Source organism: Geotrypetes seraphini, chromosome 15, assembly GCF_902459505.1.
Source record: "Geotrypetes seraphini chromosome 15, aGeoSer1.1, whole genome shotgun sequence".
Classification (NCBI taxonomy): Eukaryota; Metazoa; Chordata; class Amphibia; order Gymnophiona; family Dermophiidae; genus Geotrypetes; species Geotrypetes seraphini.
Genome location: NC_047098.1, coordinates 36,906,345 through 36,922,709, shown reverse-complemented (window position 1 = coordinate 36,922,709; position 16,365 = coordinate 36,906,345). Strand labels below are relative to the sequence as shown.

The 16,365-nt window shown below is 43.1% G+C and overlaps 1 protein-coding gene across 2 annotated transcripts in view; it reads left to right on the top strand.

Moving 5' to 3' along the window:
- ZSWIM7 (zinc finger SWIM-type containing 7) overlaps positions 1 to 16,365 on the top strand; it is a 76,039-nt gene that overhangs the window by 2,173 nt on the left and 57,501 nt on the right. For both annotated transcript variants that reach the window (XM_033921898.1, XM_033921899.1), the window contains exon 2: positions 7,333 to 7,354. In XM_033921898.1, the coding sequence (XP_033777789.1) occupies positions 7,333 to 7,354 (22 nt within the window). The remainder of the gene's footprint in view (positions 1 to 7,332; positions 7,355 to 16,365) is intronic.

Here is a 16,365-nt window from a genome sequence, read left to right as displayed (position 1 = left end):
CTGGAGCTTTATCAGCTGCCTTACCCTCAAGAAAAAAGTTCAACTGATCAGGTTCATAAAATATATATCTAATGTTCTGATGGGTAATGCAGCATTTACAGGGAAAACGTAACTGAAAAGTTGCTCCCATACTCAAAATTGACTGGCGATAGGTTAGAAATTTCTTTCGTCTATCTTGGGTCCATTTCGATACATCAGGAAAAATTAAGACCTTTGAACCATGAAATTCTGAATTATCAGCCTTATAGAATAGACGAAGAACTGCTTCCTTATCTTGATGAAAAACAAAGGTTACCAATAAGGTTGCTTTTTCCATAATTTCTTCTTGTTGAGATGTTTCCAGAATAGCTGTGAGATCTAGGTCTCCTGCTACGGTTCCTTTTCCTTTATCCTCTTTAGGAATATTTAAATAATATAATTTATATAACGGTGGTAAATTATTATCAGGAAATTGATTTTATTTTTCTAACCTTCTTGTTCTGAGTCTCAGCTTGTGCTTCTCTCTGTCTGCTCTTAATTCTGTTTTCAGGGCCTCCTGTCCATATACTATTTTTTTTTTTTTTTTCTTCCTTATATTGTTCTTTAGCACTGATTTTTCACATACTGCTTTCTTTCATTGTTCAAATCTAATATTTCATCTCCTCCCATACTCTCTTCCCTTTCCTTGCCCTCATCCATGTGTATCATATCTCCCTGCTCTTTTCTTTCTCCCGCCCTCCATCCTTGTGCACCATCTCCTCCACCTCTTTTCCTTACCCTGTCCTCCATCCACGTATACCATTTTTTTCCATTCTCTTCCTCTGCCCTCCATCCATGTGCACCATCTCATCTCTTCCCTTCCATCCAGCATCACACTTCTGTATTTCTACTCCTCTCCCTTACCTGCATTACCCTGTGTCCTATCCCTATGCTTCATCCCCCTTCAGCATTTCTTTGCTCTGTCTCTCCCACCCCCACCCCCATGTCCAGCTTCTCACTGCACTCCTCATTCTCCATTCCTTGCAGACTGGTCATACATCTCCCTATGCACCCTAGCATCCTTCTAGCTTTTGCCGTAAACTTTTCAACCTGTTTGGCCACCTTAAGATCATCACATACAATCACACCCAAGTCCCGTTCTTCGGTCATGCACATAAGTTCTTCGCCCCCTAAATTGTACTGTTCCTTTGGGGTTTTGCAGGCCAAATGCATGACCTTACATTTCTTAGCATTTCTTAGCTTCACTAGGTCTTTCTTCATGTTATTAACACCATCTGGGGTGTCTATTGCAGATTTTGGTATCATCCACAAAGAGGCAAATCTAACCTGACAACCCTTCAGCAATATTGTTTATAAAAATGTTAAAAAGAACAGGCCAAAGAACCTTGAGGCACACCACTGGAACATCCCATTCCTCAGAGCAATCTCCATTGACCACTACCCTCTGTCGCCTTCCTCTCAACCAGTTCCTGACCCAGCCCATCACTTTGGGGCACATCCAGAGGGCACTTAGTTTATTTATTAGAAGCCTGTGTGGAACACTGTCAAAGGCTTTGCTAAAATCTAAATACACCACATCTATAATAATAATAATAATAATAATAATAACTTTATTTTTCTATACCGCCATAGTCAGGCGACTTCTAGGCGGTTTACATTGTAAGAAGGCTGGACATTCAGCGAATAACAAGTACAGTACAATACTAATACAATACAGTAAATCCACATATAATACAGTAGAGTGAGTCCAAATTCAAAACATACAATAAGTTTAAATACAGTACCGAATAAAGAGTCTAGATGCAGTACAATAGTCTAAATGGTAACTTACATATTAATTGGAGATCTAAGGGTAATGAGTGTCTGAAAGATTTAGAACATCCGTGAGAGGGGTCTTAGTGGGGAGGGGACCGTTTTAGCCAATGAATTTAGCGAATAGGGTGGTTTTGATCGATTTGCGGAAAGTATTATAAGTCATGTTTGGTTCGTTTATGTGGTTTTTCAGCCAGGTTTGCTGTCTGTTCGCTTGGAACTGGAAGGTTCTGTCCAAGAAGGATTTGTATCTGCAGCCTGTAATCTTTGGGTATGCAAAAATGTTTTTGTTTCTGGTCGTTCTTGTGGGGTTGTATAGGGTGAAGTGAGTTTGTAGGTATGAAGGTGCTAGTCCCCAGGCTTGTTTGAAACAGGTGCAAGCGAATTTGAATAGAATTCGCGCTTCTATTGGAAGCCAGTGTAGTTTTTTGTAGTAGGGGCTGATGTGATCGTTTTTTCTTAGTCCAAAAATTAGGCGAACGGCGGTGTTTTGTATTAGTCTCAGTTTTATTATTGTTTTTTGTGGGATGCCTAGGTAGATGACACTCCCTCTATCCAATTCTCTGGTTACCCTGTCAAAGAAATTGATTAGATTTGTCTGACAAGACCTACCTCTAGTGCAGTGTTCTTCATCCAACGGTCCATGGACCAGTGCCGATCCATGGAAATTTTCTGCCGGTCCATAGGGCCAGCACGTCCATCAGGCAGAAGACTGTTCTTACCGCTGGTCCATGGTGCGATCAATGTGGCATTTTCGGGCCGGCTCCCTGAGTGCTGCAGTGCACAAAGCCGTGGTAAAAGGTTCCTAAGCGCGTCCTGTGCCTGATCCGGACGCCTTCTCTCTGATGTCGCAATGTCGGGGAAGGCTTCCAGATGAGGTGCGGGATGCGTGCGAGGAGCCGCTGCCCACAGCTTTGTGCAATGCAACACTCAGGGAGCTGGCCTGAAAACACTGCGTTGATCGCACCATGGATCGGCCCGAAGATATCACCAGGTGGCAGGCCAGAGGGCAAGGCACAGCATGGAGGGAGAGAGACAACAACGGTAGGGGGAATGCTTTTATTTTTTTATTTAGTGATTCATTTATATCTGCTATCTGTTCAGGAAGAAATGCATTTGTTTCTTTTCCTCTGGGGTTGTACTGCTTGCAGAGTCTTGCATCTTAGGGTTTGTTCATAAATAGTACTTTTCGTTTTTGGTCCTGCATTTACATGGGGTTATCTGTTTCTGGTAGGAATGAATGTTGAAAAGCATACAGTGTGCTTTGTGGTTAACCATTATGTGTTGTTAACACGATTATATTGTGTGTGTGTGTGTGTGTGTGTGTGTGTGTATGAAAAATGAATGGAAAAAATGGTGTTACAATTAGTACTATTAGGGGGGCGGAGATTGGGTGGAGATGGGCATGACTTAGCCCAGTGTTCTTCAACTGCAGGTCCATTATTATTTTATTTCTGCAGGTCCATAGGTGTCAAAAGATTGAAGAACACTGCTCTAGTGAATCCATGTTGCCTCCAGTCCTGTAATCCACAGGATTACAGAAACTTCACCATTGTCTATTTTAATAGCGTTTCCATTAATGTACTTACCCCAGAAATCAGACCTACTGGCCTGTAATTCCCTACTTTTTCCTTACTTCCACTTTTGTGGAGAGGGACCACATCCACTCTTCTCCAGTCCTCCAGTAGCACTCCTGACTCCAGAGAAGCATTGAAAAGGTCAGTCAACGGAGCCACTGATTACATTGCTGCATTATGAAAAATTGGATAGCCCTGACATGGATACAATGTTGGGGAAGAGACAACAAAAGATCTGGGATCCTTTCTGTGTCTCTACACTAGGGTCTTGAATGTTTAAGTGAATTGCTCACAGTGACTGCAGTGTTTCTAGGCATTGTACAGTAATTCAGTTTCATATTTGATATCTGTTGCTGAATGTAGATCAGTTCCCATCTAAGCTACCACATAGTGGTTGTCGACCTACTGTCCACAGACTCCTGGAAGGAAAAAAAACCAAAAACAAGAGACTGATGGGGGTTGGCTGTGTGTGAGAGAGACAAAGAATAATAGGGACTGGTTGGGAGGGAAGAGACTGTGGGGAAATGGCCGAGGTGAGGCAGAAAGAAACTTGCAGGGACACTGGGTGAGGGAAAGAGAGAATGGTGGAGGCAGGGAAGGCTAGTGGGAACAAGCTAGACACTGAATGGAGGCTCTTGAACTTTTTGAAAGTTAATAAAGAATCCACACATCCAAAATGATTGGTAACCTCTATGCGAGTCCCTTTAGAATCACGTTTTTCCTATTAAACAGGAGACCACTGTCGAGTAGATGTTGATGAGGATAATTTGAAGAGAATTAGAAAAGTGAAGCTTTGTGAAATTAGACATTTGAATGTAGGAAATAGAATGAGTTTTCTCTGATCTGTATTTTCTGAGCTTTATTGTCCTCCTCCCCCCCCCCCCCCCCCACCATTTGCATTCCCTCTTTGCTTTATTATGCTCCAGATGATGTGCCTGGGTGTCTGCGTGCACCCTTACTGGATCATCGTCTATGCTTATATCCCCAGGTCCAAACACCCCCAAAAGATAAGGAATCTGAGTCTGCAATGCTAATCAAGCAATACATGTATATTGTAGAGGGAATGTTACGCTTCTTGAACAGCAGGGGGAGATGGTAGTAAGATTATGAGCTACAGTATTTTTTCTGCTAGTGCTTTGGTTTTAAGTGTTGTTGAAGAAACTTGAGAGAGACTTATACCCAGTTACAGAATGTGGTAAATCTTATTTCTGTGCAGACTGAAATTTTTTGGGATCTCTTATATGCATGGTAAAATAAACATGTATCTAGTATTTATGTTCAAGGCAAATCTAGTTTGTGCAATGTTTTGCACTGATTTTCAGATTAGTATTTTGTCTTCAACAAGTTGAAGCTTTTTGCTAAAGATAAATGTTCATTGTGTCAATCAGGTTGTTAGTGTGAGTTTAGGCTGGCTTATAGGTATTGCATATTAGGAACCCAAACTACGTATGCTGTATGGCGATTCTTTTTCTTAATTGGTGTGACTTAAGCAGTTAGTATTCTACAATGGTAAGCACTGAGCAGCTTTGGCAAGGACATACTCAATGAAAAGGATGTGTCGGTGGACTTGAAATAGTTGCTTGGTTCCCAGAAATCTCTATTATACACTGGAACTCATTGTTTTCCACCCTGTGTATTCTCTGCCAAATCTCCATGCAGTTTGACAGAATACTGAGCAATTTTATCCCAGACAGGCCACATTTTGCTAGTGCCTTAAAACTTTTAGCCCTCCAGAACTACATATGTAATGTACTTTCATTTCCAGCAGAATCTGTAGCTGTCCAGGAAAATTACTGAAATTCATTTTGAAGGTATATTTCAGGGACACATCACAGATAACTACTGTACTTCTAGAAATCTAATCACAGATATAGAAGTTTACTATATATCCCTCTCACCTTCACCCATGCAGAATATGAATCTGCCCAGCAAATCCTCACATTTAGCATTAGACACTAGAGTTCACCGATTCTTGGTTTGCAAGAATTGACATATTTTCACAAAACAGTGTAGTTTTTTCACACTTACCCTGATATGGCCTGTAGCTTAAAAGTTTTATTAGCTTAAAAAGAGGATTTAGTGGGATGGGTACAATTGCATATTTATTCTCCATTCTGATGGTGTCAAGACTCTTTGTGGCAAAACCCCTGATGGTTGGACATATGTAAATAAGACTTTATTATCAGATAATTTAATACAGGTATTTCTAATCTTGCTGGCTATATGGATCTCAGGTGAATTGGAGTTAGTACATTTTGTACAATAACATCTACATTCTATTCCTGCTAGTATTGTTTGTATTACTTTGAAGCAAACTACTGAACAAATGTAAGGAAATGCTCTTACAATTGTATATAGTGTATTTATTTCATTTTATGGGCATTCAACTGTGAATTGCTTTGAATAAATATTCTAGTGGTTTATTTTAAAATATATATTTTGGCAAACATGACACCTTTATAACTGGGTTTATATACATGTGCATTTTTCCATTGCTCCTTTTGTCAGAAAGAATCAGTGCAGGCTTAATTATCTAAAAGAATTTCTAGTGCAATAGGTGTGTCATTCTGGATGATAGGGTATTCTCCCCATGCTTGCAAGCTGTGCAGAAGGAATCCACTCCAGGTTTTCGATTCCTCCTCCTTCACCAGAGGGCTCTGCTGCCCCCTTCAGTTTTTCCTCCTGCACACGAGCCAGAAGGAGTCTTTTTGATATGCTCTATCAGGGATCTCAAAGTCCCTCCTTGAGGGCTGCAATCCAGTCGGGTTTTCAGGATTTCCCCAATGAATATGCATTGAAAGCAGTGCATGTACATAGATCTCATGCATATTCATTGGGGAAAATCTGACTGGATTGCAGCCCTCAAGGAGGGACTTTGAGACCCCTGCTCTATATGTTATTTATTTTTTGTGGGGTTTTGTTTCAGTGTTTTTTGGCGGCTTTTGGTGCTCCAGAGCTCCCCAGGTCGAGGGGAAAGCTCTGCCTGTGTGGAGAAGAAGTAGACTTGTGATCTGCTGCTGACAGGCCAATCCCTCTGTGATACATGTTGGCCAGCCTGCTCTCTCCCTATCAGAGGCAGATGATTCATTTTCACCAACGTTGGACTCTTCACAACAGATCAGTGGGTGCTTTTAGTCGTCACTCAGAGCTGTGCCCTGCGCTTGATCAGAAAATCTCCAAACCACCTGCCAAGAGTATTTTTAATTCCCTCTAGAAGACCCTCTTTCACCATGAACTCTCAGCCATTCTCCAGCTAAATGCAATAGAACCAGTTCCTCTGCAAGAGAGGGACCAGGGGTTCTACTTTGTCCCCCCTCTTCTATTAAATTGCGCTAGCAGTTTTTAGCGCAGAGAGCCGCGCTGAATGGCGCGCGCTGCTCCTGACACTCGTAGGACTTTTTTGTTGTGTGTGTTTAATATCTCTAATTTTCAATAGAGACACTGCTTTCATGAGGCCAATACAGAGCAAGCTTAAGGATGCTGTCTGAATTATATAGGTTTATTACATCATCCATGCTTATATTAAAAATTGTAGAGTTGTAAAATAAAGGGAAGAGGATTTCCCTGGCTTTTCTCACCATTATTTTTGTCAGTCTGTTCAGATATTTAAGAAAGTTGAAAGAACACCATTCCATCCAATAAAAGCTGTGCCTTTAATCATTTGATCAAGAGGTGGTAGAGATGAAGACTGTATCTGAATTCAAGATAAGAGTGGGACAGGCATGTGAGATCTCTTAGGGAGAGGTGGAGATAGCGGATGTTGTGGTTGGGCAGACTGGATGGGCCATTCAGCCTTTATCTATTGTCATGTTTCTATGTTAAAAGGGAAGAGCTTAAGAATTTAAAATGGATGTTAAAAAAAAGATGAATTTGATTCCTCATTCATAGTTGTCATCCTTGTGTAAACTGCTGTTCTGGAAATAATTTGATGTTTATATTTGTTTTTCCTTTCTTTCTACTACAGTCACCGATGAACTGTTACTGGGGTAAGTAGCATGTTTTGAGTTGTTTTGATTGAAATTACAGATGTAACAAATGCACAGGTTTTCGGCATATGTTTAATTGTATTGCACTGCATGTGCTCACATGTGTGTTCAGCAGTAGGGTCTAGGACAGTTCAGCACAGCTGGTTCAGTGCAGACTGGCCATTTAATTGTGGCTGTTTCATCATGGCTGTTGTAATGGTGAGTGTTTACCTTGCTCAAGCTGTGAGGTTTGAAAGAGAGGGGAAATAGACCCCTCACCCCATTGGTGCTTCTTTCCTTTACTTTCACCACCCGTGGTCTTCTGCCTCCGCATCATCGTGTAACTTCAAGGTTTGAAAGAGAGGGGGCATAGCTCATCCCCCCCCCCCACACACACACACACACACAAACACACTGGTGTTTCTTTTCCCTTCACCTACCCATGGTCTTCTTTTCCTGCCTCCACATCATCTGGTGACTTCAAGGTTTGAAAGAGGAGGGGCATAGCCCCCCCTACCACCCTACTGGTGCTCCTTTCCTTTCCCTTCACCTACCCGTGGTCTTCTTCTCCTGCCTCTGTATCATCTGGTTACTTCAAGGTTTGAAGAGCATCATCACAGATTAATCAGGCACTTTGTAAGGTTTCCTTTTATATTGGAACAGAAAGTTGCCCAGAGAGAAGGCTTTGGGTTAAAAGGTTGACTTTGAGAGGGCATATTAATCTTAAGAGATAAAACAGCCTTGCTGAAAGGGACGCTCTGAAAGGGCCTTACTGAACTGGCTGCACCGAAACGGCAGTGCTGAATCGTCCCATTCCCTCAGCAGTAATGGGCACCTGGCTTTACACCAGGTTAAATGTACTAGTGGGACAAACTCATTTCCCGTTAAATGGAATGGCAAGGGATCTTTTAAGTGCCAGTTTTGCAGAACTGGGAGAAGCTCTGTTGAGTGAGTGAGCAAACCATTTAAGGAAGTTTAGAGGTTTCTGGTAATGACAGGGAACCTATGAAAATAGCATGGTAACTGATCTTTTCAACTTTTAAAAGCACTATGAAAGAAAAATGAGTAAGACTGGACCACCCTTTAGCTTTAACATTAATGAAGTGAAACACATATTTTACGATACTTGCTCTTTTCATGGTGAATGCCAGCATCAACTACCAGCACAGATGGCTTAGTACACTTTGTATGCCAGTCAGTCTCCTAGTGAATTTCAATTTAAAATTAGTGATCTGGGCAGTGGGCATATTAGCCTCATGTGCTCTTTAGTATACAGCAGTGTTTTTCAACCTTTTTTGGGCAAAGGCACACTTGTTTCATGAAAAAAATCACGAGGCACACCACCATAAGAAAATGTTAAAAAATTTAACTCTCTGCCTATATTGACTATATATAAAGTAATTCTCTTGAATAGGAATCAAATAAACACAAAGAAAGTATTTTATAATTACTTTATTATGAAATAAAAATTATAAAATACTTTATTCAGTGCGAAACCTGGGCCTGTTTGGCTGAACACAAAGCTGATATTCTGGCTGGAATGGAAGAAAGACACAAACGTAGCTCTTCGTCAACAGCTCTCAGTCTCTCTCTGTATTTGGTTTTTATAGCATACAAAAATAGACAAATATACCCTCCATCCTTTTTATTAAACCACAATAGCAGTTTTTAGCGCAGGGAGCTGCGCTGAATGCCCAGCACTGCTCTTGACGCTCATAGGCTCCCTGCGCTAAAAACCACTATTGCGGTTTAGTAAAAGGGGACCATATTGTAAAATATAGACAGCAGATATAAATTCAGAACTGTGCATAGTAAGTGAAGGGAAGTTTTCATCTCTGGGAATTTACCCAGTTAACTATTAAGTTATTTGGGCAAATTCCTTTGAAAACTGTGGTAATACTGCCTCCACTTTGCTAAATTTAAAATAAAATCATTTTTCCTACCTTGTCTGGTGATTTCTGGTTGCACTTTCTTCTTCTGACTGTGCATCCAATCTTTCTTCCCTTCTATCAGCCTGTATGCTTTCTCTCCTCCACACCTCATTCCCTCCCCCAACTTTTTCTTCCTCTCTCCCTGACCTTTCTTTCTTTTTTTCTGTTTCTCTTCTTTCCTTCTGTTTCCCTGCCTGCCCCCTTTCTTTCTTTCTCCCTGCTGTTCCCCAAGCCACTGCCACTGCCGCTGCCATCGGGGAACAGGACCCACCAATGGATAACAGGCCCCAAAGCCGACGCCGACGCATGCTCTCCCTGACGTCAATTCTACAATCGGAGAGGAAGTTCCGCCCAGCCAGGCAGCGATTGGCTGGCCCGAACTTCCTCTCCGACTGCAGAAATGACGTCGGGGAGAAGAAGACTTATCGGCTCGATAGATTAGATCGCCAAGACAAAGTGAGTCCTGGGTGATCGACTCACTTTGCCTTGGCGAGCTACTGGCGCCCCTGCCTCGGGCCCCCTGTCAGCTCCGGGCCCGGCGGCCCTGCGGCACACCAGGCAACATCTCGCGGCACACTAGTGTGCCGCGGAACAGCGGTTGAAAAACACTGGTATACAGTATAGTGTGCAATGTGCATTACATCAAGTGAACTCAGTTGATGTATAAACACCTTTTACTCCTGGCAAAATTCTGCTCTTTCTGAAAATCTTAGCGAGGGCAGGAGCCAGCAGGCCTTGAGAATGCGCAGATGCACTGGCCCAGCATATAGCTTTTGTCGGCATCGCTGAAGGAGGAAGGAGCTTGCCTGTTAAAACTAGTAACTGCAGAGAGATTGGGATGGAGGAAGAAGAATGGCAATTAGAGTGGGGAGACTCAAATATAAACCAAGATCCCCATTTTTGGGCCCAAAAATCTCAGGTTATATTCAAGTATATACAGTAATTATTTTCTCTAGATTTGGAGTTGCATAATCCTTTTGGGGATTTTATTTCTGTGGAAAGAGAAGAGTAATGCTAGATTTAAGAACATAAGAACATAAGAAGTTGCCTCCGCTGAGGCAGACCAGAGGTCCATCTCGCCCAGCGGTCCGCTCCCGCGGCGGCCCATCAGGCCCATTGCCTGAGCAATGGTCCCAGACTATCCCTATAACCTACCGCTATTCTTATCTGTACCCTTCAATTCCTTTATCCTCTAGGAACCTATCCAAACCTTCTTTGAAGCCTTGTAACGTGCTCCGGCCTATCACAGCCTCCGGGAGCGCGTTCCATGTGTCCACCACCCTCTGGGTGAAAAAGAACTTTCTGGCATTTGTTTTAAACCTGTCTCCTTTTAATTTTTCCGAGTGCCCCCTTGTACTTGTGGTTCCCCGTAATCTGAAAAATCTGTCCCTGTCTACTTTTTCTATACCCTTCAGGATCTTGAAGGTTTCTATCATGTCTCCTCTAAGTCTCCGCTTTTCCAGGGAGAACAGCCCCAGCTTTTTCAGTCTGTCAGTATATGAGAGGTTTTCCATACCTCTTATCAGTTTAGTTGCTCTTCTCTGGACTCCCTCAAGTACCGCCATGTCTTTTTTGAGGTACGGCGACCAATATTGGACACAGTACTCCAGATGCGGTCGCACCATTGCACGATACAGTGGCAGGATGACCTCCTTTGTCCTGGTCGTGATACCCTTCTTAATGATACCCAACATTTTGTTTGCTTTTCTTGAGGCTGTGGCGCACTGTGCCGACGCCTTTAAAGACGTGTCCACCATCACTCCCAGGTCTCTTTCAAGGTTACTTACCCCTAGCAGTGATCCTCCCATTTTGTAGCTGAATATCGGGTTCTTTTTCCCTACATGCATGACCTTGCATTTCCCTACATTAAAGTTCATTTGCCATTTTTTGGCCCATTCTTCTAGCGTCGTTAGGTCCCTTTGCAGATCTTCGCAGTCTTCCATGGTTTCAACCCTGCGGTAGAGTTTGGTGTCATCCGCAAATTTAATAACTTCGCAATTTGTTCCCGCCTCCAGGTCATTAATAAATATATTGAACAGGAGCGGTCCCAGCACCGACCCCTGCGGAACTCCGCTCGTGACCCCATGCCAGTCTGAGTAATGGCCCTTCACTCCAACCCTCTGTTTCCTGTCTGCCAGCCAGTTTTTGATCCATCGGTGGACCTCCCCTTGCACCCCGTGTCTCCACAGTTTTTTAAGCAATCTTTCGTGCGGTACCTTGTCAAAGGCTTTTTGAAAGTCAAGGTAAATGATGTCAATGGATTCTCCTTTATCCACCTGTCTATTTACTCCCTCAAAGAAGTACAATAAGTTTGTGAGGCATGACCTACCCTTGCAGAAGCCAATAAGTCAGTGAGGCCACATAAAAAGAGCTTACAAAATTTTGCTGAGTTAGAGTCAGATGATGTGGGTTTTTTCCTCCCCTGATGTGTTGTAGCACTCTAAAAAGATGGGGAAAACCTTTTCTCTTAAGTTCTCTCTACTTCAGTATCTCAAATGACATCTGTCTTGTCTAGATTCAGAGCTTTTTTTTTTTTTAAATGAATGCATTAACTGAAACACTGAAGTCAAAAGTTAAATGCCTCAGGACTTGATAGACTAAGTGATGAATAAGTGGCATACTGGTGATTTTGCTTATGCCAACTAGCAGCTGGGTTAGGTAAAGCAGTAATACTGCCTTGCATGTTTATTTTTAAATTGTGTAGAGAATGTAACTGAGTATTGGCTGGGTAGGGTAGGATAGACATGACAGCTGACTGTGCAACTTATTGTTGTCTTAGACCTTGCCTCTTGCAGAAGAATTATTTGTTGCCAGTCTTCAATGCTAGAATTATGAATTTGAGAGATTTTGACCTTCCATGTTTGTACTGCAATAAAACTACACTGAGGGCATTTGTTACTACTCCCCACAGAGTTGCAGTATTTCATACTGTCTGTGATTACCATTGTTTTTTTAAAATTGAAAAAGGACTTTGAAAATGTGTACAGCTCCTGTTCTCAACCATCTATCACATTTGTGCAGGACCAGTAAGCCAAAGAGCAAAAACAGCTGCTTACATCATGCACACCACTTGTTTTGTGCATAACTTTGTTGCTTGCTGTTTAATTGAAAAATGCCTCATGGAGAGACACAATATTCTTAAATAATCACTATCCTTCATCCCACCACATCTTTTTTAAAATAAGACTGGGTGGTGTATGCAGAATATTTTATGTTTTGATTTCTACATTATCCCTGTCCAGTTCATCTCGGATACCATTTGCTGATTGAAAATCACATCTTGATAGTCTTTTCTGTTACATAAGCATAGGAGTCTGTACTGTAGGTGAATATCCTCTGGTCACAAACTGTTGAGGAGGATGTCAATCATATGTATCAACTCCTCCTCCTTCTCCAGTGGCGTATAGTGCCCTTCTGCAAGTGAACTGAGAAAGTGTGTTCTGATCTGCTCCATTTGGATTTGTTATTTTTGGGTAATTTTTTCCCGATTCGGCAGACTTTTGTGCCTAGTGGTCCCCAATTTGGGACAACTTTACCTGGGAGAGGACGCAGATTCCGCAAGGGCGGTTTGCTGCTTGCAGTGCAACCCTCGGGTGTACTTGTTGAGCCAGCCTCCTTGGTGCAGTTGGAAGCTCGGGGACCATTCCCCTGGAAGTTAGCTCATCTTCTGATTTTTCAGAGACTTGAGCACAGGCTGTGGGGCCCCAGTGCGAGTCCCTTTGGGCTTCACACAGCCAGCTGCATTTTTCACTCTCCCTTTTTGTCATAACGGAAGTATCTGTGGGGGTTGAGGTGGTCGGGTCTGGTCCAACTGGCAGCCCGAAGATCTCCAGTTTTGGATCCATTCTGGAAAGGATTTGAAGCAGAAAATCTTCTTCTCCCATCACTCAGGCTGCAGGAAAGCTGACAAGGCAGGCACCAGCACAGCAGCCCATTATTCCCTATGGGGAAAATCAGGATGGTAAAAATTTGATTTTTGAGGTGTTCTGGTACCAGAATTAGGGTCCTCCACTTCCAAACCCCTTTCCGTGAGTTTCTTTAAATTTCAGGGGAGCCCCCATGGGCTGTGTTTTGTGTGAAATTGCTTGTGGTGGCCATCTTGGATTTTAAACCATCATCTTTTTTTTGTTTGTAAAGCCTCCATTGGCCTCAAGAAAACTCTTGCGAGTGTGCCAGCCGTGGACTGGGGAGATATTCTGCTCCAGGAGATCTCCCCACTGCTAAGTGACCAGGTGAACCAGGACTGGGAGAATTGGAGATCGAACTCCATACTGTCCCAGAGTATAGTTTCTTGCCTGAAGGACTCGGGTTACACACTCGACCAGGGAGATGATGCCTCTGTGTGGCAGATTTTTAAGACACCTACTGTGCCTCACATTATTACAGATGCAGTCAGGGAATTGAAGCTGGAACCTCAACAAGTGTTGACCTCTTATTCAGTACAAATGCTCCAACTACCTTTTTTCCTGCACACCCGGACATCACTTTGCTACTTACTGAGCACTGGGAGTCTCCAGAAGGCTCTCTAAGGGTAGCCAAGTCTATGGGTAAGCTTTACCCTATGGCTCTGGAATTTCAGCAGTTGTTTAGTCAGCCAAAGGTGGATTTCACAGTGGCTCAAGTGACAAAAGCGTACCTCCCTCCCTAGTGAGGAAGGTGTGATGTTAAAAGATGTGCATGACTGCAAGGTGGACATGGTTCTTAATAGGCAATTTGAAGCACTAGCTTTGAGGATCAAAATTGCTGTGGCAGCCTTATTTGTGGCACGTATCTGCCACACCAGGTTATGGTGGAGTCCTGCGGCAGAGGAGGATGTATGTCCCCAGCTGCTGCTGGAGGGGGTAGATTATGTGACAGATGCTCTTTATGACATCAGATTTAGTGCAATACCAGTGTGTTAGTTGTTAGTTCTAACACCAACCCTTCTTAAATGATAGCAAAGTTAAACAAGGTTGGAATATTCAAAAGTACAGTGGTGCCTCACACAACGAACTTAATTCGTTCCAGGAGCAAGTTTGTTATGCGAAAAGTTCGTTATGTGAAACGCGTTTTCCCATAACAATACATGTAAAAAAAAATAATTCGTTCTGTAGCATAAAATATGCTAAGATGACATAAAAAAAGATAAATTTATCTTGTTAGAGCTGTTAGCATGATATAGAGGGGATATGTGAAGGGGAGGGGAGACAGGGGTTTTGTTGATCCTTGCTGTGTATTATAATCACCCCCCACATACTCCCCAGTACCTTTTTTAATTCCTCCCATCTTTCCCAGCCAGTGGCGTACAGGCCAGAAGCGCAGAGATCAGGAGCAATTCCTGTGTGGGCCCATGCCGATCTCCGAATGGCTGCAGTTAGTTCTTGTGAGTCCCGCAAGAGCTGGCTGCAGTTAGTTCTTGTGAGTCCCGCGAGAGCTGACTGCAGCCATTCAGAGATCAGCGCAGGCCCAGGTGGCGGGGGGGAGGTTTAAAAATATGCGGTGGCGGCGGGGGGAGGTTTAAAAATATGCGGTGGCGGCGGGGGGAGGTTTAAAAATATGCGGTGGCGGCGGGGGGAGGTTTAAAATATGTAGCGCCACTGAACGATGCAGCTCGGGCGACTTCGTTGTGTGAAACGAAGTCCGTTGTACGAATCAAGACAAGAAGTTCGTTGTGCGCAGCGTTCGCTGTGCGAGGCGTCCGTTATGCGAGGCACCACTGTAAATGGTTTTTCTAAAATACCTCAGCCCCACCACTCCACCGCTATGTTAGCTTCAAAACAGCGGGAGATTTACGTGGCAACTCATCATAGGTATTAAATTTATCTAAATGCTGTGATAGTTTTACAAAATTATTATCATTTTTATAAACTGATATATTTTTATTGGTGTGTATACTTAGCTTTTAACCACACAGCTGGACCTGGGAGTCAGACCCGACATGTTTCGCACAAACAGTGCTGTTTCAAGGGTCTCCCTAGTGTGAAAGTAAAGAGAACAAGCCTTAGGGAAATGGCAGAGAAATCTAGCCCTACATGCCACCCCCCCCATATAAACCAGTTTAAAAGTCACTTAATCAAAACGCTTACCGAGGCCGCCGTTGTCATCCGACTCACAAGTGCAACTTCTGTGAAAAGATGGCGCCGGCATTCTCAGGCTGCTTTTAAATCCAAACCTGGTGATGGACACTCCCCCCCGGTGCTACCATTGGTTCATTCATCCACCAATCAACGAAACCCAGTCAATCTCTCCATTCAGTCCCCCTGGTTCTACTGTGTTCAAAGAAAAAATAAGTCTTTGCTCTGCCTCATTCAACCTCCGTAAATCCTTCCCACCATCCCTCCCCGTAATCTTTTTAATCACTCGCCATCTAATCTGATCAACCCGATGGTTATGCCTCCGCCAGTGGACAACTAAAGGTGCTTGAACAACATTATTAACAATGCGTGATTTATGTTCAGTGAGTCTAGTTCTAATCTTACGATTAGTCCTGCCAATATATACCAATTCACATGGGCATATGATCGCATATATAACATCCTGTGAAGCGCAGTCTGTAACCGCATTAGAATCAAGACTCACTGATCTTGCCGGAACCCTCCAGGCCTCTCATTCTTCTAAGCTCAAGTGGGAAAAGTCTCGCTGGCATCTCATCCGAATGTGACCAGATTTTTGAAGGGGGCGCTCAAGATTGCAGCCACCATTATGCCTGCCCTTTCCGACGTGGAATTTTAACATTGTTATGAAAGGACTTTGTAAGCCCCTGTACAAGCCCCTTCAAGAGGCATCTCTGCTGGATCTCACAGTGAAGGCAGTGTTTCTGGTGGCGGTAGTCTCAGCAAGAAATGTCTTGGAATTGCAGGGATACTCATGCAGAGAACAATATCTAAGGATCATGGAGACAGGAATTGTCCTCCACACACTGCCTTCCTTTATACCGAAGGTTGCTTCAGCATTTTACATCAACCAAGAACAGAAGTCCATCTACATACCTTTCAGGCTACAGGTTCAGCCAAACAGGATAAGACATTGTAGATATGGACGTATGGAGAGTTTTACTCCACTATTTAGAATGGAGAAATGACTTTCGTCTTTCCAACTATCTGTTTGTTCTAACCAGTCAGT